Raw genomic sequence first — 22,908 nt, 5'->3', positions numbered from 1 at the left:
AAAATTTTATATAATTTCGAAGAGTTTAAAGCATAGCTGTGCATTGTTTATGATATTTTAAGTATTGTAAAATAGAGTTTTATTGGATTTGTTTTTGCTGCATTGTTTGGAGTAAGAACATATTAGTCGATACACAATTATAGTATAATCCTTAGTCAGAATATATAATTGTTATTTTATTGTAAATGATTGACACCATTCATGTTGTTGTATGCCCCTCTTTGGCAGCGTCATTTGTTGAGTGTCAAATTTGATGAAGGCCCCTCGTTGCTGCACCAATTTGATGAGTGTTCCCCGGTTGCAGCGCCAATTTGCTGTGTGTCACCTTCACTTTCCTTGCGATAATTTGCTGAAAGTCAGTTCATTAGAGTTATTGACTCACCATGTAGTTGTACGCCCCTTGTCACCAGTGGCACGTTGTTGTACCATGTTGCTCATCATGGTATAGGTCGCCATCTTGCCCAATGCTAGCTGTATTCCCTCGATATTACTCAAAACTTATTAGATTTGAACGTCTCTGGTGTTATTACCAGAGACAAGTCTGTGTGTATGTCAGGGTTCCAAAATATGTTAAGTAATGATTAAGAAATTTAATATCACTCCACACTTTTTATAAAAGGGATATTCAAAGAAAGTCAAATCAAGTGACCACGAGATTAATTTATTAAATGTCACACTCTCAACACATATTATAATTTCACTCACCTTGCAGTGCTTTGATAATTTTAAAAGTCTAAACAATATCCCATCCTTGATTAAATTTCAATACACTATACAACAGATCATTACTATCCCAGGAGAACTAACACAACCTCCTTGCTTCGAGTCTGGTGAAAGAAGGCCGAATCTCCCTATAAAACGACGGATACAAGTCATTCATACCACAATTGGCTTTTCTGCGTAATTCTATTTAATGTTTTTGTAAAATACGAATTTTGGGGTTATGTTTACTTCATTTTAATTAATCAAATCTTTTCCCGAATAAAGTTCAATAAATTTCTTTGTTATTAAATAAATCTCAATTCAGACAACATGTGATTCACTGACGTCACAGTCTGCCGATTCATTGACGTCACAGTCTGCCTATTCCCTGCGAATATTCAAATGTCGTAATTTGACCTGTTACAATGTGCTTTTTATGTACTAACACCAATAAAGATATTTCAATTCAATTCATTTTAACTACATGACACAATAGCACTGCACAGGCTGAAGGTTAAATATCTGCGTGGCTACTCATTTTCTACATTCACGACATTCCGAGTGAAGGCTACTCACAATTACTAGTTGATATCTCTTTACAATTAAATTTTAAAGTGAAACAACTTTCCAAGTGAGCGTGACACTCACACTTAGACCATCCCTGGATTAATAACTTCAATTCTATTTAGAAAATAGGCTCTAATATCAAGATTTATTGTCATTAAATACACAAATGTTCAATAGACATTGTCATGACATGTATTATACTAAATATTATAATACATAATAATTATAATATTTACAATTATTAATATTGTCATTGACATGTATTAGAGCAAACATTTATTATGAATAAAAACTATATTAAAATACAATTATTTTCCTTTTAGTGGTTCATGTATTTGATCTGAAGATAACAATTATTCTAGTGTTAAAAATTAAAAAGTGATAAACTAAAATACAGAATTTTTCAAATAGAAATACACAAAAAACAGGAAAAAACAATTAAGTACCAACAGTGAGACATTAACGCTTAAACACATTTATAAATGAAAAACAAAGTTAAAACTGATACAATAATAATATTACCTGGCAGGAGGTTGGATCGCAGTGTCTGAACTGTCTACCAACACAGTAGTAGTCTTCTCCGATTGGGTTTGCTCGTAGGGCAGTGTTGTCCCCATCTCAGTATCGGCTCCAGTCACTGTGATTGTGACATCAGCACTGGAAGTGTCTGCTCTAGATTTATAAGACATCTCTGCAGTTCCTACTGAAGTTCTCACTTCTGTCTCTGCAGTTCCTACTGAAGTTCTCACTTCTGTCTCTCTCTCAGGTGGTGGACTGTGGTTAGCTGCAAGTGATTGGTAAGTTTCAACAACTAAACATTCATTTATCCGATTATGAGAGCTTTCAATTAATTTTACTGTGTATAATATGCCTCTAAAAAGCTTACAGACAATTATATTTTATGGATGATATATCTGTTCTTTGTAATGTTTATATGCTCTGTTCAAGAATGTAGCCAGGAAGAAATTTTAGGGAGGGGGGAGTCAAGATGACTGATATTTTCCCAAAGTAGGCGAAAGTAAGGCAAATGCAATAAACCGTTCATTCTCCATTTTGTTCCTTACAAATTTCTTGATCCATTTTAATGTTGGGAACGATCTTTCAGCATTACATATCAGTAATACTAAATTATTTAAATAATAATAATGGTTTACTAAAAAGTAATTGAAAAAATTTTAAATTTTGGGGGTCCAGACCCTTTGGCTACGTTCTTGGCTCTGTTTTTATATTAAAATATTATCCATTCCCAGTAAACATCAGAAACTATTCATTAGTTTTCAATATAAAATTTTAATTAATTAAAAATTATTAGTGTCAAAATAACACATATTGTACACAACTGTTTTCTTCACTTCCACATTTAGTTGTATAAAAAGTGCGCCTTGGTATGTTGTTGATTAGTTTTGATTTATTGAATCTTTCATAAAGTAATGTTACTACTTAAAAAAAAAGAATTTTGTTTCTACCATTTAGGTGGATGCTATTTATCTTGGTACACAACTTATCTTATAGATTTAAATATTCAGTTTTAGATCATAGGTAATGGTTTATTGGAATTAACAATCTTGAAATTTAATGTTAATCTAATGGTTTTTGTACTTGGATATTTTGGACAGATTCAGTTAAAAGCAACAAAATGCATCTTCTTTTCGGCAAATTAATTATTTGTATGCCATATCTAATCTTGAAATTATAAACTGTTTTATACAAAAAATATAAACTTTTTTATATTAAAAATCCAATATTTCTTTCTTATTACTGATTTAATTGATCTTGATGTATAAACTCTTTATATGAAACATTTTATTTCATTTAAATTTTAGGTCCTTTTTTTAAAACACAACTTTTTTTTAGTAATTTTTGCAGCCAACTAACAATAAGAAGTCATAGGACCTGTAGGTTCTATGCATAAACATTCTATTTATTTGTATTTATCACAGAATTGTTCAAAGTTGAAGGTTTTGGAACTGCAGCAGACCATTGAACCTTCCGTAATGAGCGCTTGCTTGGTGGGTAAATAAAAGACTACATTTTGGAGATAATCACAAAATTAACTTATGTGCCAAATTTCATAAAATTAATACTGTTCATATGGTGTCTGTTATTTCACTTACATTTACATTCAAGTAAACTTTTTATAACATTGGAATATTTGTTTTTAAATGTTCAGTTTGTAATACTTTGTAAAGTATCTATAAACAAAATTATACCGTTAGAGAAACCATACACACTTATAAAACTACAAAAAAAGTACATGTTAGAGCTGCCAAAGACCACAGGTTTGAAAAAACAAAAGATAGTCATATATATTTATTATATATATATATATATATATATATATATATCTTATATATATATAAATCTTGAGTCACGATGTATGTTGCCAATAAACTCCAAAACGACTGAACCAATTTCAATCAAATTTCACATGTATCCGTAATTTAGTCTAACTTAGAAGATTGGATAGTTATTATCTGAATTATTCGCTTATGTCGTGAATATAAACGAATAAAATGAAGAAAAGTTTTCAAAGCGCCTGCACATTATAACCTGCAATTACGAGATAGATACGTATATTAAACAGTGAAACACTATTTGAAGGCGCTAAGTTATGATGTATAATTGTCTAAACTAAATTTTTGGTTGAACTTAAAGGTTGAGTGGTAGACCACTTTGTAATAAAATACATTATGCATGTACAATACATTTTTGACATATTTTCTTGATCGTGACATCAAGGTAAAATCTACATCGGGGTTGGAAATATAATTTACTTCAACCAGAAATGCTCATACGCGGGCAAAACTTACGAAAAGCGTGCGAAGCCGCGGGAAACAGCTAGTATATATATATATATATATATATATAATTTCAATAAACATTGAATCGCAAAAATTACTTGCTCCGCCGGGAGCAATATTTATATATATATTTCTTGTGTTTGTGTGTATATGACTAAACTCCTCCTAAACGACTGGACCGATTTTGATGAAACTTTTTGTGTGTGTTGAAGGGGATTCGAGAATGTTTCAGATTCACAATTTGGTCCAATTTAAATAGTTTATTTAATTAATTTTTTAATTATAAATTATTGTTGATGTTGGAGTGTTTTATATTAGATCCGACAGACTGCGCTACGACACGTAATACAAACCAAACTGATACTTAATTAGTCATGTGAATAAAAGCTTGACTCGGCGAGTGTCTACTCCAATATCGTTTTTTGCGAGCGCCCACTCGACCGTCAGGTGAATAAAACCAGCCGACTCGACTCACCCACGAGTGCCTACTCTCCAACGATGAGGCGGTATGTGACTCCGAGTAGACACTCTTGTTTTGAGGTGAATAAAAACCAAAGCCTACTCGCTACATCGAGTGCCTACTCTCAAACAAGTGAGTCTCCTCAGTAGCAGACTCGCCACCCCTGAGTGCACACGCTTCAGTTATGGCTGAATGTATGCCAGTTAGAGCTCGAAAAATTTACAAAGTCAGAAGAGAATCGCGTGAGGACGACTATCGTTCGCTTTACAGATTTAGTAGGGAGAGTGTTTTGTGGTTAACCGAACATTTTTTGGGAGAAGATGAAGAACGTCGCGGTGGAGCCTTAACAAACGTTAACCGAATGAAAGTGTTTCTACGGTATTTGGGTGACCCAGGCTTTCAATTTGGAGTAGGAGAGGACATCGGAGTCCACAGATCAACTGTATCCAAGACAATTTCTTCAGTTAGGACTACAGTTCTAAACAAGGCTGATGTATGGATTAAGTTTCTGACAACCGAAGAAGAAATGGAAGTGGAGAAAGCCAAGTGGCAAACAAACTACAGTTTCCCGAATTCAATAGGTGCAATTGATTGTACTCAAATCCCCATTGTAAAGCCGTTTTTACATGGGGATGAGTATATCAACAGAAAACGATTTGCAAGTGTTAACGTTCAGGCTACTTGCAATGGATTAGAAGAGTTTACCAGTGTCGATGCTTCTTGGCCTGGCTCCGTTCACGATTCCAGAATTTGGAAAAATTCAGATGTTTACCGTGTAATGGAAAGAAATGTGGGGGAATCGCTGTTAATTGCAGACTCAGGATACGGGATCGCCCCATGGTTAATGACGCCGTTTTCCCCACCTGCAACACCTGTTCAAGTGTCTTTTAACAGATGTTTGACCAAAGAACGAGTTACTATTGAAAGATGTTTTGGTCAGATGAAACAGCGATTCCCTATCCTCCAACACAAATTAAGAATTAAGTTGGAGAACATTCCATCCTTTATTATTTGCTGTTTTATTTTACACAACACAGCGAAATGCCTAAATGATGAAGATTTTGAAGCCGTCGCTGAACAGCCTGGCGAAGGAAACAATTTTGAAGATGAAATTCCTCACTACGGAGAGTGCCAAATAAGGCGATTGGGACAAGCTAGAAGAATGCAACTGGCAAATGTAATCTACCAGCAACATTTGTAAAAAGTTCTGTATGACTTGTCTTTAATGTTAAGAGTTTGTTTCCAGGAACAGAGTAATTAAATTCCCTCTACTGAGGAAACTAATACTTATATTTTATAAATAAATAAATGCTTCCTTATCCTTTATCCTAAAAAAAAAAAAAAAAAAATATAGGTAGGGCGTCTGTGTGCCTGGGCCCGTCTGTGCCAGTAAGGCGGCTTCCTAGCTGGGCGGCAAACGCGGCGTCCGACCCGGCAGCAAAAATATGATGGGGCATGAGGGTGGCCTAGCTGGGCGCGCGGTGTGTGCCGCGTCGGACGCGCCAACGCGCGCCGCGTTTGCCGCCCAGCTAGGACGCCGCCTTACTGGCACAGACGGGCCCAGGCACACAGACGCCCGTACCTATAAATTTTTTTTTTTTTTTTTTTTTTTTAGGATAAAGGATAAGGAAGCATTTATTTATTTATAAAATATAAGTATTAGTTTCCTCAGTAGAGGGAATTTAATTACTCTGTTCCTGGAAACAAACTCATTAACATTACGCCACTTAAATCATCATTTGGTCCATCATTTGGTTTGTTTTGTGGGTTTCGACATTGTTAGCCGCCTTTAGCATCTCTCGCTTTAATTTCATGTCAAGTAACTGCTGAGATTTTCTGAAATACTTCAACTGCTCGAGCAGGACTAAACGCTGCAAATTTGGAGTTGAAAGTTGTTTTGTCTCTTCAGTTTCTGGTAAATTGCTCCTCTTCTTACTGTGTGATGTTTGTACAGAAGTTGAAGCATCCGTTTCAATTTTTCGTTTTTTAGCGGATTGCAATAGGCATACTTCTTCCATTTCCTCTTCATCACTAAAATCTCCATCAGATTCCTCATTTGCAAGCGAAGTTAAGGGTTTTACACCTGCTGCCATTCCTCCTGCCATTCTTACAATTGAAGGATTGGAATCGGCTTCCATGAAATTCAGAAACTCTTCTTCCCATGATTTTAAAACGACCTTTTTATTTCCTGTCCTATTAACGTCGGCCTTCATCTTAATTCGTGCCTTCATATTTTGAATTTTTTTCCAAAGCTGGCCTTCTGTCATGCATACTTTAAATTCCGCTTCCACTAGCTTCTTTATTTCAAGCATTGCGCACGAGCGCTTTCTTTTGCACTCTGGAATCATAGATTTCTCTAAAATAACTGGAAACTGTTTCAGAATCTTTACAAATTTTGCCTGGTTTTCACTTAAGTCCCAATTTACTTCATTATTTGACTCCCCCATGACTACTTGAAAATTTAAACATATACCAAGCACAGTACACAACACAACTACTGGTCTCCTCTACGTGCAGAACTGGAGTGAAGGGAAAGAGGATACAGAAAGACGCGCAGCTGTCTTTCACGTTACGACTTGTCCAAGGTCACACACCCCCCGTTTACAGGCGAGTGCCCACTCGCCAGTATGTGACTCTGGGAGTAGGCACTCGCTTTTCAACAAACCAAGTTTATTCACACGAAATATAAATGTGACTCGAGACTGCGAGTGGACACTCCCCTCGTTGCGAGTGCCTACTTGCAAGTAGCTGCTCGATTTTATTCACACCACTCAATAGCTGTTAATACTTTCAGCTGAAGTTCATCATAGAGGCAGAAACATTTGTTTACATTTAAAATGTAGAAAATTGTTATTGTAAAGTGCTTGATCAGTAGTGTAATGCAGGTTGCATAGGATGTCATTGCCTAATTTTAAATTTAGATTGCACCAATGATCAATAAACTATCTAATGCAATGAAAATACTATTAACGCTATTATGAAAACAATCTCATTGTACAAATCCGTGAATTTTTGCACATAAGGTAATCGAATTTGGTTAGATCTAAGGTAAATGAAAAGAGCCAAAAGAAGACGCTTTATGATCGAAATTGGTTTTCGTTGATACATTTTTTGAAGGCACACTCCTTAATAATACTGGAAATATTTTAGACAGAATATTAATTTTAACAGACCGAATTTGATTCTTTATAACCTAATTAGTTTATTGAGATTCATCCATATAAATTAATTGTTTTGAATAACTTATCAACACCTAGCAAAAACCATGAAAGATAGAGGCAGGAAATATGGTACATACCTTCATAATGCACCCAAGAGGCTCACGACTATCAATTATCTCAGCAATGTTTAGAATGTGATAGAAAAAAATACGTGAATATAGTGTACTGTTTATCAACGGGAAATTGCGTGCGAAGCCGCGGGCAACTGCTAGTATGAAAATAAAACTATTTAATAAATTACCAAAAGGCGGATGGATTGTAAATATAAATAGGTTTAAAAGAGTTGTAAGCAAGTGGCTTAAAGAAAAGGCATTTTACTTTTTGAATGAATATTTAGCCTGTGATATTAGTTCCTTAAGTTTTTAATTTTATCTTGCCAAGTTTTAAGTTTTGTTTTATAGTTTTGAGATTTTAAGTTGTAACCACCTGATTTACATATTTTAAATATTTATATTGTTACATTTTTCATTGGGTTTTAATTGTATATGTTCTTTGTGTTTCTGTTGAATTTGTGTTTTTGATTTTTCATTTACCATACAATGCTTTAATTATTCCTTAAATAATTTTCTATGACCACTCTCTATTTATGCAAGTTAGTAGTTTTGTAAGTTTTTATGTCTTTTGAAACGTTCCTGTTAATTTTAAAATAAGTCTCTAGTTCTACAATTATTATTTTTTACTTATTACTGCCCAATAATTTGATGAAGTCTAATGTAACTTGTTATGTTGCTTAATGACAAATAAAGACATCTTGAATCTTGATACATAAAAAATAAGTATAATTTAATAAAAAATGTTTGATTTTTGTAATTACAAAAGTATGTCATGATTACATGGTTATTTTAGGTAAAACTCCAAAGATAAAAAATTATTTAGGGTTTCAAATTTGGTCAAATTTGTCTGTTTGTTTTAGTTACGGTCGATACTCACACTTACATACAAACAGATATTGACTCTGGTGTTCTTAAAGGAAATTGACAATAAAAATCTAAATTTGATGTTTTGAACTATCACAAGATCTTATTTTAATATGTATAAACAGTAAAAAGTACATGCCATTTCCAGTATCTTATCATGGAAGATTGACGTCCTTGACTATTTACAAAGAAAGAATATTGCACCAAGTTAACACTTTCCGACATTTACACAACACAATGTCCTAAAATATTTATAAATCTTGTTCAGCACAAAAGAAACCGGAAAAATATGCACTCAATTAGTAAAAACTGTTAAATTGTGAGTCTTAGTTCCTGTACATGTACCCAGCTTGTACTGAGAACTGTACCACAGCTAGCTCAGTGATGCACTGATGATAGACTGTGACTGTTGACGACTGATGTTACATCACCTGGCTTGTTGCCTAGGCCTGCTACTCTTCCGGCATATCTTACAATTTTAATACTAGTACTATTATATAACTTGTGCAGTGAGCTAATTTTAAGTTAAATAACCTGATATATTTATAAATATTTAAAAAGGACTGTATATAGTTATACATAAAAAATAAATAAAAGAAACTGAAACTCCTGTTACGATAATAAAATACTCCATTTAAAAATAGAGTTTAAATTTTTGAGACTGGCTGGTAAAAATTAACTGTAGAATCTTACAGCCTCATAAGACAAAATAGAATATTATTATAATATATGATAGTTTATTTTATTCAAACAGTTTTAATTTTGAAACTGTAAATCTGTTGAACATTCCTTAGGTTTAGAAAATAAAAGTTTATATTTTTGAACAATTTTCATTTTTAAACTATAATCTACAGAATATCCTTAGTTTTGGAATCGGTACTTACATAATTGCAAACTTTAAAGAGTCAATTTGAATAACATTTGACATTTCTAATGTATATTATCATATTAAAAGGTAGAATAACATAATCTAGATTTAATATATGCTTAGAATTTACTTATAAACATTTATAATTTAAAAACCTTTTACACCACCAGAAATTTAATTACACTGTATAATCATTACTTTTGTTACAATATTTATAATTACCAATATAAAAACGATTTAAAATTATAGAATACATACTGTATTATAATAATTATATTTGCATTACTTTTATTGATTTACATACCACAGTTTGATCAGTGCCAATGATTACAATAAAATGTACAAATATTTTGCAGTAAAACTGTGCAGACTTGTGATTTCTTGTCTGTACAAGAATTCTGTTATCACATTGCCAATGACATGAACACTGCTTTGTTAATAAACAGTTGGAAGTGGTTTGTGGTGAGAGACGCTTAACACGTTAACATACCCAAGATAATACTGACTTCCTAACACTCGTCATATGCTATCTTATCTTGTAATGGCATTCGTCACAGACACACTTCTCTTAGTTTTTCAATAGAAATACCTAAATTTGTCATCATTGTATGCACCAATAATGAAATTAATCGGAGATTGATTGTAATCTAAATGTTAAAGCTTGAACTTTGCTGGCATATACTTTAAAATAATTTTTGCCAACTGAAACACAAACCAAGTTTGTTTTGTTCACAGTAATTTGTCATTATTTTTCTCGAATGTTGTTCATTAAACATTTAAAATATTAAAACAGCGTTTAATACAGTATTATTGTAATCCCTTTAAAAACTTCCAGAGATACTTATTTGTTTCGTTTCAATTGTGAGCAACACATTGTAGTTAACTTATGTATATTCAATCATTAAATAAATGGTATTGATATATTTGAACATATATTGTATGTTTTGAACTTTCCATCATACATTACTTCATTCTTGTAAGTTCGGTTATTTTAGTAGTCAACCATAAACAAACAGACGAAAAAGAGACTATCAGTTTTCCCACTGTATCAAGATATTATTAATACAATTAAATCCAACCATGCTGTGAAGAGCCGTCTTCAGTCAATAAACCAACACTCAATAACGAGGCTAAAATATTCCAAGATTTTAACTTGTTGGCAATTTTTTGACACACGTGAACTTCAAAACTTAGATGACAGTCACAACACTGGCGAGTAAACCTAAGAAAAAGACACATACTTTTTTTTAACTTAAGAAGGTTATAGTATTTCTGAGTTTTGGATTCCTTTACAAAATTGATTCTTTTGATCTTAGAATGACATACACATTAGTTTCTGCATACTTATACTGAACTGAACTTACTGTCGGAAGTACGGTAGCTGTGAGTTGATGAAGTTCTATCCAGAGCTGAAGTAGTAAGTTCTGTCGGTTGGGTCTCTAAGTATGAGCTCTCTTGTGCTGGTGGTGAGATCTCATCCGTCTCAGGGGAGCGCTCATCTGTATCTTCATCCAGGGGTTCAGCTCTGCCGCCGCGCACCAGTTCCTGTCTGGCCTCAGTGTACTTCTGCTTGAGTATTAGCATGCACGTGCGCGTCAGCTCGCGCAGTCCCTCTGGTGCGATAAATTCCAACAGCAGGTCGGCAGAGACCGGTTCCTCCTCTGCCTCAAGTCTAACACAACAAGCAGTGACACGCGATTGACTCAAGTACTTAGCACATCACATCAGCATATGTTGTCATGCCTCATTAGCACTTTGTAATGTAGCCTGACACAACTCTATGCGCTGAAACTGTGATGGTTAGACTTGTAGTCAACATGTGTCTGGTCTCATTGTATCGTGACTAGTTGATAGCTACACAATAGACAGTGACACACACGATTGACACAAGTACTTAGCACATCACATCAGCATATGTTGTCATGCCTCATTAGCACTTTGTAATGTAGCCTGACACAACTCTATGCGCTGAAACTGTGATGGTTAGACTTGTAGTCAACATGTGTCTGGTCTCATTGTATCGTGACTAGTTGATAGCTACACAATAGACAGTGACTTGCACGGTTAACACAAGTAGCACATCACATCAGCATATGTTGTCATGCCTCATTAGCACTTTGTAATGTAGCCTGACACAACTCTATGCGCTTAAACTGTGATGGTTAGACTTGTAGTCAACATGTGTCTGGTCTCATTGTATCGTGACTAGTTGATAGCTACACAATAGACAGTGACTTGCACGGTTAACACAAGTACTTAGCACATCACATCAGCATATGTTGTCATGCCTCATTAGCACTTTGTAATGTAGCCTGACACAACTCTATGCGCTGACACTGTGATGGTTAGACTTGTTGTTAACATGTGTCTGGTCTCATTGTATCGTGACTAGTTGATAGCTACACAATAGACAGTGACTTGCACGGTTAACACAAGTACTTAGCACATCACATCAGCATATGTTGTCATGCCTCATTAGCACTTTGTAATGTAGCCTGACACAACTCTATGCGCTGACACTGTGATGGTTAGACTTGTTGTCAACATGTGTCTGGTCTCATTGTATTGTGACTAGTTGATAGCTATACAACTTTATCGCTGTTATACAGTCTTGAATATTAAGTTGAAAAAACAAAAACAAAACTACTTTGAAAACTAAATTAAATTAGTAAAATATCCCACTAAGAATATATAATTAGAAATAAGTGTAATTTAAAAGTGGACTGTTCCAAGTAGACGTAACAGTCCTTTTAAGTTATATAAATCCTATTTTGTCAATAATGCTAATACAAAATCTTATCTAGTAGGAAAAAGATAAATTTAATAAGTATCATAACTGGCTTGCCAAACATATTAATTCATATAAATGAAATTTTAAGACTGTCCTTATTTTAAAGCGTGTATGTAGAATAATTATACAATGATGGAAATAAATAATTTATCGCCTAGTTTATCACTAATTAAAGGAATGATTTTATAAAACAATAAAATTATTTCTGTAATTTAACAAATATTACACGCATTTGAAAGAAGGGTGATTCAAATGTATTAAAAATCAGTTTAAATCTGCCCTATTGGTTTTAGACATGTGAACTCTGACTTATGCACCAAATACTTGTAAAGTGGCTGACTACCAGATTTTCTATTTTTTATAGCATCAGCTAACTAGCAATTCCTCATATGGAGAAGCAAGATTTGAATCCACAGCTGTGTGTTAAAAGATGTTTGTTTGAAAAAAATAGTCTCGGACATCAACATGCAGGTCAGTTATAATTATTAGATTGCTCTACAGAAGTAGGCAGGTCTATGGACAAACAGAAATGTTGTTGGTCACAATCTGTTAGCAAGTTGTCTGGTATTAGTGTCTGGTGGGATAAAAACAGCTGGGGTGTGGTGGTCTCTACCAAGGGCGAATCCAGTCCTAAATTTTAGAGAGGGCTACCTGGTTTTTAGTTTACCATTATTAAAAACAGGGAATGTTGCATTTCATTACAACAAAAATTGAAAAATAAAAATGTATTTATACTCAAAGTTTACTTCATAAAGTGAATTTAAATTGATTTCTTATGGTTACAATATGAGAAATTAAGATGTATCACAAAACATTTTTTTCTAAATACTGAGAGGGCCATTACCCCTCTCTAGGATCCACCACTCTTTTCTGACTAACACACGAGTATTTAGATGACACACTGTTGCAAAGCTATACACACTTGAGACTTACAACAACCTAAGTTACTGTTTCTATAATTGTTGACAGGTTGTCAGAGGATGTAGTCAGTAATAATAACATCTTGGATAGTTGTACTCACTCAGCAGCTCGTGCCAACTCAGCCAACAAAGCCATTTCCTTGGCGTACTCGAGCGCTTGGACTTTGGCTTCGTGTTCACGCGCCTTACTTACAAGGCCTTCCAACAGCTCATTGATAGACTCTTGGTATACTTCAAGTAACTGTAACATTCAATATTGTATAAACTAAATTTAAAAAAATGTATACTGAGCACATTTTATATCATACTCCAAAATATAGTCAGCTTGGAAATTCATAAGACAACAAAGTAAAGTTTTTTCAGATTCCTGTTTAGCAGACTATATCTCACCTTCCTAGGTGTAATAAAATTCAATCAGTGGGGGGATGAGGAGAGGGATAAAGTCTACAAGACTGGAGAGTATAATCCACAGTAAAGATGAGAATCGAGAAAGAAGTTTTAAAATGTACAGGTCCGTAAAACACTGGCTTTAGCAATAAGAATTTAATTTACCTGGCCCATCACAATAATTCTTTGTGTTATTGTTTCACTACTGTTGATGGATCAGCTAAATCAAACTTCTATGCTATTTTTATAGCAATTTGAAAGGTGTAACAATGAAACTGTCTTTAGGTTCGTTTAAATCATTTGGTTTAATACGAATATTAATTATAATTGTTTGAAAGCCCTCCATAAGAAGTTTTAAAAATTGGTTTCCCAAAATGCCCTTTTATGCATTCTTTTATTTAAAAAAATAATAAAAATTCTCTTCAGAATTTTGAAAACGTAGGGATTCATGACATCATTTTTGGACACTCTGAAATGTTTCAATTTGCGTACACTTTATGTTTTGCTGTTCATATAAACAGTATTTTCTCAACATTAGATTTAGTACATGCTTTGTTCTTTTACTCCAGCAAATGCAAATTTTGTGTCTAATAAAAAAAGTTGATGCTTTGGAAAAAACAAACGTTTTCCTATCACGACTAAACTCATATACTTTTATTTTTATTACAGTTCATCCCCATAGTAATAATATTAATTTCTATCAGTGGTCACGACTAAAATCGTGTATGAACTCCTACCAACTATCACAATACTACAACAATACTTGTGAGCAAATCTGCGGCTGAGCATTAGTAGAGTCCACATAAACACTCAGCACTTGTGTTCTTGAGCTACTTCTCTGATGAAAGAGCATTACAACTGAAGTATAGATTGTCCTGTGAAAATGTATTTTGGTTATAAAAAAATACTTTGCTAGACATTTCAAATGACATAGGTGTCTTTATCAAATGTAACTAATGACTTGTAAGAGCACACAGAACTAACACATCAACATGTTAACTCCATCACAATGTGCGGTGTTGGGTGCAATAAGTGATATGTTTTTCTTAATATTACAGTATATCCAAGTAGCATTTTCTTTATAATTGCACAATACGTAACTGTAATGTTTAAGTACCACATTTTTGTGTACTACCACCCTTTTCCATAGGGGTAAAACGTACTTCTTATTCCTAAAATTTATAGTTTATAGACACTCTAGGTTCATATCCAAATTAAATTTACCTGTGCAAACATTAAGTTGTGTTCTTTCCGTCTGATAGCCTCCTTCTGCCGTCTTCCTGCCTCCAGCATTTCACGGTTCCACCGAGCACACTCCGCCAGCAGCGCCTGATCGTGGGCAATACTTATGTTCTTGAACCTCAACAGCTCTGTTGCCAGGAGGCTCAGAGTATCTCCGATAGTGGAGCCCACGTTCGTGCCCACTATGTGCTCCATCATGTTTGTCTACAATACGACAACAGTACAATGAATATTATCTTTACTCCATTGTGACATCTGTCAAATTATCAGTTACAAACCTAAAACTTTAATTATTAATGAACTGAAAGGACCTTCCTGAAGTTGTACTGTCTGTGCCATTACTCTTGATATAAAGATCCCAGAGACTTCAACCTTGGTCTGAGGAAGATCACTATTGATTTATATGGTCAATAGGTCAAAGGACAGTCTCTACACCAGCCTGTGCACGAATTTAAATTCTTAATAAAAAGGTCCTGAAGACCTGAAACAAAATTCAGAGTGTCCCGTAACTCTCTGGACAAAGGTATACCACGTTTTTTTAATTGAATGATAAATAATTGATTTAGAGCAGATTGACTGTGATGAGACATGGCCCACATTGAGGTTCTCAGCGAATAGCCAACAATACAAAAACTGAATTAACGGCAGCTGCAATTTTGGTGTCATTACATTTGTGATAAAATCCTTTAAAAATTGTTATTCTTTCAATTCTTGAGAAAAAATGCTAGTTTTTAAGATATTCAAAGTTTAAAAGTGTTCATAACCACCATTTTGAAAATAATAAAGATAATTTCATTATATTTCTTTCAGTAACTGGTCTTGTTATTATTAAAATTTGAGCCAAATTTGGTATAATTTAATTTATTAATTTTTAAGATATATATTTTTTTAATAAAATACACATACAGACAAGCAGATGGGAAACTAAGCATGGAGACCCATGTTCATATGGTGAAGTATGTTTGTCTTGATCTGAGCAATAACGTATTATACTGTTGTCCAGAGAGTTACGGGACACCCTATATATCTTCCTTGTAGTCGAAAGAAGAACCATTTTTCAATTTCAAAAAATCTTTATTCCACAACTTTGATAAACAGTTTTCATTTACACACATATGATATACATATAGAATATGACATACATATAGAATATGATACACATATAGAATATGATACACATATAGGACATAATATACATTTCTTAAAATAAACAATAACTGAAATAGACATTAACATAAAGAGAAAATTTGGTTGATTAATTTATACAGTTTTTCTTAAATTACAAATACTTTTCTAGGTATCTACAAAGCTGTGAAATAGTAGACATACCCCCTAGGCAAGCCTGTTTGGGGTAGCCATCCCTATTATTAACAAAAAACGACTTGGAGGATGGCTGTGCTGCATTACTACAAAGCACATAACTTCAGATATACAAGTTTGTGCACACAATTTCAAAACTTATAAAAATACTAAATTAAAAGACTTCGTAAAACAAGTAAGTGAATTATAAATATATTATTAAAAGTAATAAATCCTTTTTATAATACATAAAGTGCTTACAAACTAACAGCCTAGTAGTTCCTAGAGTACCCTATGCCAATTTATGACATGGACACTTCTCATAAGAAATTACCCTGAGAAAGCTTTCACAATCTGATAAACTTAAAAGGAACGATTTTAAATTTTTAAGATATACGTTTAAGGAGACATTTTTATCAATATATTTAGAAATTAAATTGAATATCCTCGGTGCACTCAACAAAAAAAAAATTGTTTGAACCATAGTTAAATTTCATTTAGGAACAAAAACAGAATTGTTTCTTAATATATAAGGTAAATTCCGTTCATCAAAATTTTTTGAACTTCTGATAAAAAAATTGTTTAGAACTTTATAAGTATACAACCCTATTGAATTTAAGGTCAAAGAGCGGTCCGTCTGCCTGTATGTGTGGTAACCCTTCATGGAAAGTCTCTTAGAGACTTTAAAGTTGGTGTATATCAAGAATCAAGAACTTTATTCCTATTGACAACTTTACATTAAACTGGTAAAGTCAACTTGTTTTTGTAATTTATACACACTTAATTGATTTTAAACATTGAAAAAAAAAAATCAGTAGATACTACAGCATGTACAAATAATTGTTATGAATATTTAATTTAGATCAATCACTTTGATCATTTATAAATATTCAGTTTAAGATATACTTAAAAATAAGAAGTAAATAACATATAAAATTGTTTTATTAAAAATATACAGTTTAAAATATAAAATTTTAAATATACTTTAAAACCTATTAAATAAAACAGTTGCATAAATCAATAAATTAATGGGTTTATGTAAAATTACTTAGTCACAGTAGTTGAGAGTTATTAACCCATTGGCCTTGTGTCACTACCTTGTGTTGGTTCCGTGACAAGTCTGGGCTCAAAATTTATATCATTTATATTTTTTTTAAACTCCTTTTTCAACCAAATGTTAGTATAAATTAGACTATTATTGTTGTAACACATAAGAAAAACTGCAATACTACAAGAAATTTAAATTACATTACATTTGAAATTTAAATGAATAATAAGTTACTATAAGAATATTAGTGTACTACAAGAGAAAAAAATCAATATTCTTGGAATTTTCAGTATTTAGAAAAAACATTTATTCTGACAAACTATGCATGTATATACACATATTCTAGTATTGCTAGGTAGAGAAATACATTTCAAATAAAATAAAAGCAACAATGGGGTATTTTATTTTATATTATTTGAGTAAAAAAAATTCTTTTTTAATTTAAAAAATTCCAAAACTTTTTTAGTTTGTATAGCATTATTATTTTTAAATTATGACCACATATATCACTATCTATTTATTATTAAAGCCTATTTCATGTTAATCCAAAAAGATATAAAATATAACCAAATAACTTGAAAAATAAATTTTTTATAAACATATAACAAAACTCTTACGTTTTTAGCATTTTTAATAGGATAACTCCAGTTGAGCTGATAGTAAAAATATGTATAAGCCAATGGGTTAAGCTAAAATCGTACATCAAAATTGCAATTCAAAAATTCACTTACACTGGAAAATGGGTTTTCAATGTCTAAAACTAACATATTTGCACTATCAGGCAGCCTATTACAACAATAATAATACAGTTTAGTTTGAAAGAGGTGCCAGTTTTAGCCAGTCTGGAGGAAGTATATTAAGTTTAACTCCACCAAGTTATATAAAAACAATTTTTATTATTTGAAGGTCAAAAAATAACCAACTTACTGCGGTCAACACATTGACTCCAAACATGAATGTATCAGTTTTCATACTGTACTGAACACGTACATAGCATTACATGGGCAGACACTTACCACTCTAGTGTTCTAGTGCATGTACAAAGTGTTACATTGGCAGGCACTTACCACTCTAGCATTCTGGTACATGTGTTCCTTAAGGAGTAGAAGATGTTCACGCTGACTGGCTGACACTGTGTCTGTACTCTTTATTTCTTCCATCATTTCTTTCCATATATCTCGCCCTTGGTGAATCTTTAATGTTAACACAACATTGTGACATGTTATAGAACAACATATGTGTGAGCAATTGAAAAAATATCAAATTTCATCTACAAATATAAAACTAATGCTTAGAACAGTATAATTGTCATTGATATATTATCATGGTTAATAGAAGTTTTACCTTTTAGAGCATAACAGAAAGAAGTAGATATTAACAAACAAGTTATATATGAACAAAACTATGTGATCATGCATTAGGAATGGGAAAAGCTTCACCAGTCAGCATCATTTATTTGATCAAGGCAAGAACTGATGAAGAGACTTGTTACCTGAAATGATGATGACGGAATGATTGATCATACCTGCATTTGCATGGCCCTGCCATGGATCACTCTCTGTAGCGTGATAGCAGCTTGGTACAGCCTCTCCTTGGAATCTGACATTAAAGCCACCGAGGGCACATTGCGAGTCTTCACTGGCTTCTGAATCTGTTCCAGAGCTTGTGTATAGAAAGCATCCACATTTTTGTCTTGTTTTGCTCGTAATGCTGTAAAATTCGCTTTGGTTAATACTTTCCTGGTCACCTTACCTTGGTGCTGGAGTTTTTGTGATAATTCTCTCTTTGATATGCTTGCTATCAACCTTTGAAAGACTGATTCTATGATCATCTGAGTCAACGTTTAGGTAGTTGTAAGGAACTCTCTTGCTCAAGTGGTAACCTCTGATTTCTACTCACCTGGTATATAAACAGTAACACAAGATGTTTTAAACTGTAAATTGTTTTGCTGAGTGATCAAGGCTCATTCCCTAAATCGTGGCTTCAAATCCCTAGTCATCATATCATCATCATATAGGAAACATGTAATTATTTCTGATATTTTTAAATCAAGACTTTTTTATTGGGCTCATATTTTGGCCCAAAATTTAAAAAAGTTGTTTTCTCAACATATTAAATTAACAATATTAGTTTTCTTTACATCACACCCAAGTAGGCATATGATTTGTAGTACTTACTATAAATTTGAAAGATCCTTCTGTACTATGAATTTCTGTACTATTATTTCTGTACTAGGTGGCCAATGGGTCTGCCAATTTGTTTTTATACTCGTGTTTTATACTTTCAGGTAGTATTACAAGATTTGTTTAAAACAGTGAAATAATTAGTACATAATTATTTACATTACTGATAAAAAAGTATTTGTTAAATATATATATATATATATATATATATAAATATATATATATAAATATATATATATATATATATAAATATATATATAAATAAATAAATATATAAAGAAATATATATATTATAAATATATAATGAACATTGACACTAAATTCTATTTAACTGTATAAGTTTTACTATGGAAATAAATGATAATTGCCTCACCCTGTAGGTCTTCATGTAGTTTTACCAGATTCTCTATTGTCCATCGGGTTTCCCGAACACAGAGCTCTCCCTGTTTCTTCGGTTGAGAGGCTTTATTGTAATCAAATGCGGGCCTGAAGGTTACTGCTTCTTCCAATGCATAAATATCTAAAAAGAATGAATTAAAAAGTATTGAAAGTTTGTAAAGATTTCAACACTGATTACTTTAATAAACCTGTTTAGTTACTCTTACAAGAAATAAACTCAAATTTAAATTAAGTCAAAACAAATTAATTACTTTTTATGTTATACAAGTTGTTAATCTTGAAGTTGGATCTGATATTGGTTATTCCATTTTTAAATTTAATATCACTTAATTTAAAATATTGTATATATATAGACCTCATATCTTAAGAGACATTTTATCAAAACCAAAATTACCTGCTGATTCTGATATGGAAACTAAATTCAAGGGAGCACATCCATGTAATAAACCAAGAAGCATGATATGTAATTAAATAGAAAATTCATCAGAATCTAAAAGCAATTCAACTAAAAAAGTTTACAAAATTATTGGCGATTTGACATGTGATACAAAAACCTTAGTATATCAAATCCAATCTAAAAAATACCCTGAAAAATTATATTGGCTCTACAACAAACAATCTAAGAATAAGAATGACAGGTCACCATTTTGATTTCAAGCGTAATGATAAAACTAAATCATTAGTCATTTGTGGTAAAATGCACAAAGAATCTGTTGAAAATTTAAATAAAGTAAAACCAATACAAAAAATTAATAATCATTCAAATAAGTCAAAATTTATAAATTTAGGACAAGCATGTCAAATTGTTACAAAATCAAAATTTCCTTTTGGATTGAATCTTCAATAATTAATTTTAATCATGTGATCAATCATCACATCTTTTATAGTTAAAAACACACGTTATTTGTTAACTAAAAGTAAATTAATTCAGTTTTCAACTATTTTAAGGAATAAATACAAATAAACTGATACAACAATGTGTTGAAGGACATAGTAGAGCATACCGAAAGTCTAGAACCAACCTAATAAAATTACTTCAACACATGTGTTACTATGTCCCGTAATAAAATACTCGTATCATTGTATTGTATTGTATTGAGGCAATCTAAAATTTGATGTAACAAGCAATAGTGAAACTGCTCTTCCTCTCCAAAATATGTTAAGACAATACAATTATTACTACCTGAATCGCAGCCCTACAAGACTTTCTATTTGCCTGGACAATGTCTTTACAAATAACAGAATTTGTTTAGGTTATCCTACCTGCCAAATTATAGATTTTCCCTTCTCAGATCACAATGGTATTCTTGTGAATCTGGGGAATATCACAAATTTCAAAAACCAAAAAAGTCAGATATGACTATTAGCCTGAAAACTGTGCTTCCTAAACGCTCACTGAATGACCTTAGCACAAAATTGGCCTCTTATGACTGGGACAAAGTAATTTAACAAAACAACCATAGTTCACACCTACTTTCCAACAAAATTTGGACTGTGCTTAACAATACTATATTATATTTTATAAGACTGACAAAATCTGATTCAAACAAATTAAAAAATATAAAATATAAAAAAGTGATGTTAAGTTAGGGCAGCACTTTTTAGCACTGAAAAACAAGTACAGAGAAGCTATTGCTTCAGCTAAGTATCGACATAATGAAAATTATATAAATCTAAGCAATAAGAAGTGTAAAGCTGTGTGGAAAATTATCAACAGCAATATTTGTCTTTCAAGCGCTAATTGCAATAGTATCAACATTATCCCTGATATTTTAAATAATTTTTTCATTAACTCTGTCTCAGAAATTAAAGACGCTTTGGGAAATTCCTCTTGTGCTGCAAAAGAATGCTTACAAAAATTTAACATTAAACTACCACCAGAAACCTTTGAATGGACAGATATCAGGCCCGAGGATATAATCGAATCTGTTAAAAACCTAAGCAACTCAGACAGTATTGACATATACAACATGTCCAATAATGTCTTAAAGAAAATTATTCCAGGTATTGTTGTCCCTCTTATAATATGTTTTAATCTCTGTTTAAATGAGAGCTATTTTCCTGAAGAACTTAAAATTTCAAGAGTTTGTCCAGTGTTTAAGATGGGTTCAAAAAATTAACCTGAAAGTTACCGCCCCATTTCTATAGTTCCGGTTGTTGGTAAACTACTTGAAGTCCTGGTTTATAAGCAAATTTCTAATTATTTTGAAACAAATAACCTTCTAAATTCTATGCAATTCGGTTTTAGAAAAAATAAATCTACCTTTCAAGCTCTAGACAAATTAGTTACTGATGTCTCGCAAGCCACTTTATGTGAACTGAGCAGGGCTTTTGATTGTGTTGATATCAATGATCTTACCATGAAATTATCATACTATGGGTTGGGCAGTGTACTGCTCTCATTTCTAAAATCCTATTTAAGCAATAGAAAGCAAAAGGTTTATAACAATGGTAACTGGTCTCAGGAAGTAAATGTCACATATGGCGTCCCTCAGGGATCCATACTAGGTCCTTTGTTATTCTTGGTCTGTATTAGTGACTTGCCGTTGTCAGTCTCTGCCACAACAATCTTGTATGCAGATGACTCAACATTTTTAAATACAGGCAATAGCATTAGGAACTAAACACTCTAACACAAAATACTCTATTAGAAGCTTCAAGCTGGTTTAAAAACAATGGTTTCCATCTACATGTATCTAAAACCCAAAATATCCTGTTCAGTTTAAGAAAATCTGTAAACTCTCAAAGGAATCTATCGAATCATGCTAAATTCTTAGGAATAATTATTGACAGAAATTTAAATTGGGATGCCCATATTAATTATCTTTCAACTGAGTTATCTAGAGTGATTTATCTTCTCAGACGGTTTACACTCTATGTTAATACAAATTATGTGAAAACGGCTTATTTTGCCTTTTTTCAATCTATTATAAGGTATGGACTAGTAGTGTGGGGCAATGCAAGTAAAATTAATAACATTCTTATCCTTAAAAAAAAATCTATAAGAATTATTACTAACTCACAGCCACTTGAACATTGTAGACCTCTTTTCACTATTTGTAAAATTCAGACCATAATAAACCTGTATCTTTTTGATCTTATC

At 32.5% G+C, this 22,908-nt stretch overlaps 2 protein-coding genes across 2 annotated transcripts in view; one reads left to right on the top strand and one right to left on the bottom strand.

Moving 5' to 3' along the window:
• Positions 1-22,908, bottom strand: part of LOC124364628 (cilia- and flagella-associated protein 91-like) — a 53,180-nt gene that overhangs the window by 13,203 nt on the left and 17,069 nt on the right. Inside the window, exons 9-15 of the mRNA XM_046820243.1 lie at positions 19,780-19,926; positions 18,749-18,933; positions 18,291-18,416; positions 14,859-15,080; positions 13,349-13,488; positions 10,901-11,208; positions 1,792-2,053 (exon numbers count right to left, since the gene is read on the bottom strand). Coding sequence (XP_046676199.1) covers positions 1,792-2,053; positions 10,901-11,208; positions 13,349-13,488; positions 14,859-15,080; positions 18,291-18,416; positions 18,749-18,933; positions 19,780-19,926 — 1,390 coding nt within the window. The remainder of the gene's footprint in view (positions 1-1,791; positions 2,054-10,900; positions 11,209-13,348; positions 13,489-14,858; positions 15,081-18,290; positions 18,417-18,748; positions 18,934-19,779; positions 19,927-22,908) is intronic.
• LOC124364629 (putative nuclease HARBI1) lies at positions 4,326-5,733 on the top strand. The gene has a single exon (XM_046820245.1). The coding sequence runs from the start codon at positions 4,715-4,717 to the stop codon at positions 5,729-5,731; it is 1,017 nt and encodes a 338-aa protein (XP_046676201.1). The 5' UTR covers positions 4,326-4,714; the 3' UTR covers positions 5,732-5,733.

This window comes from Homalodisca vitripennis, chromosome 6 (assembly GCF_021130785.1).
Source record: "Homalodisca vitripennis isolate AUS2020 chromosome 6, UT_GWSS_2.1, whole genome shotgun sequence".
Lineage (NCBI taxonomy): Eukaryota > Metazoa > Arthropoda > Insecta > Hemiptera > Cicadellidae > Homalodisca > Homalodisca vitripennis.
This window is presented reverse-complemented; position numbering and strand designations above follow the sequence as displayed.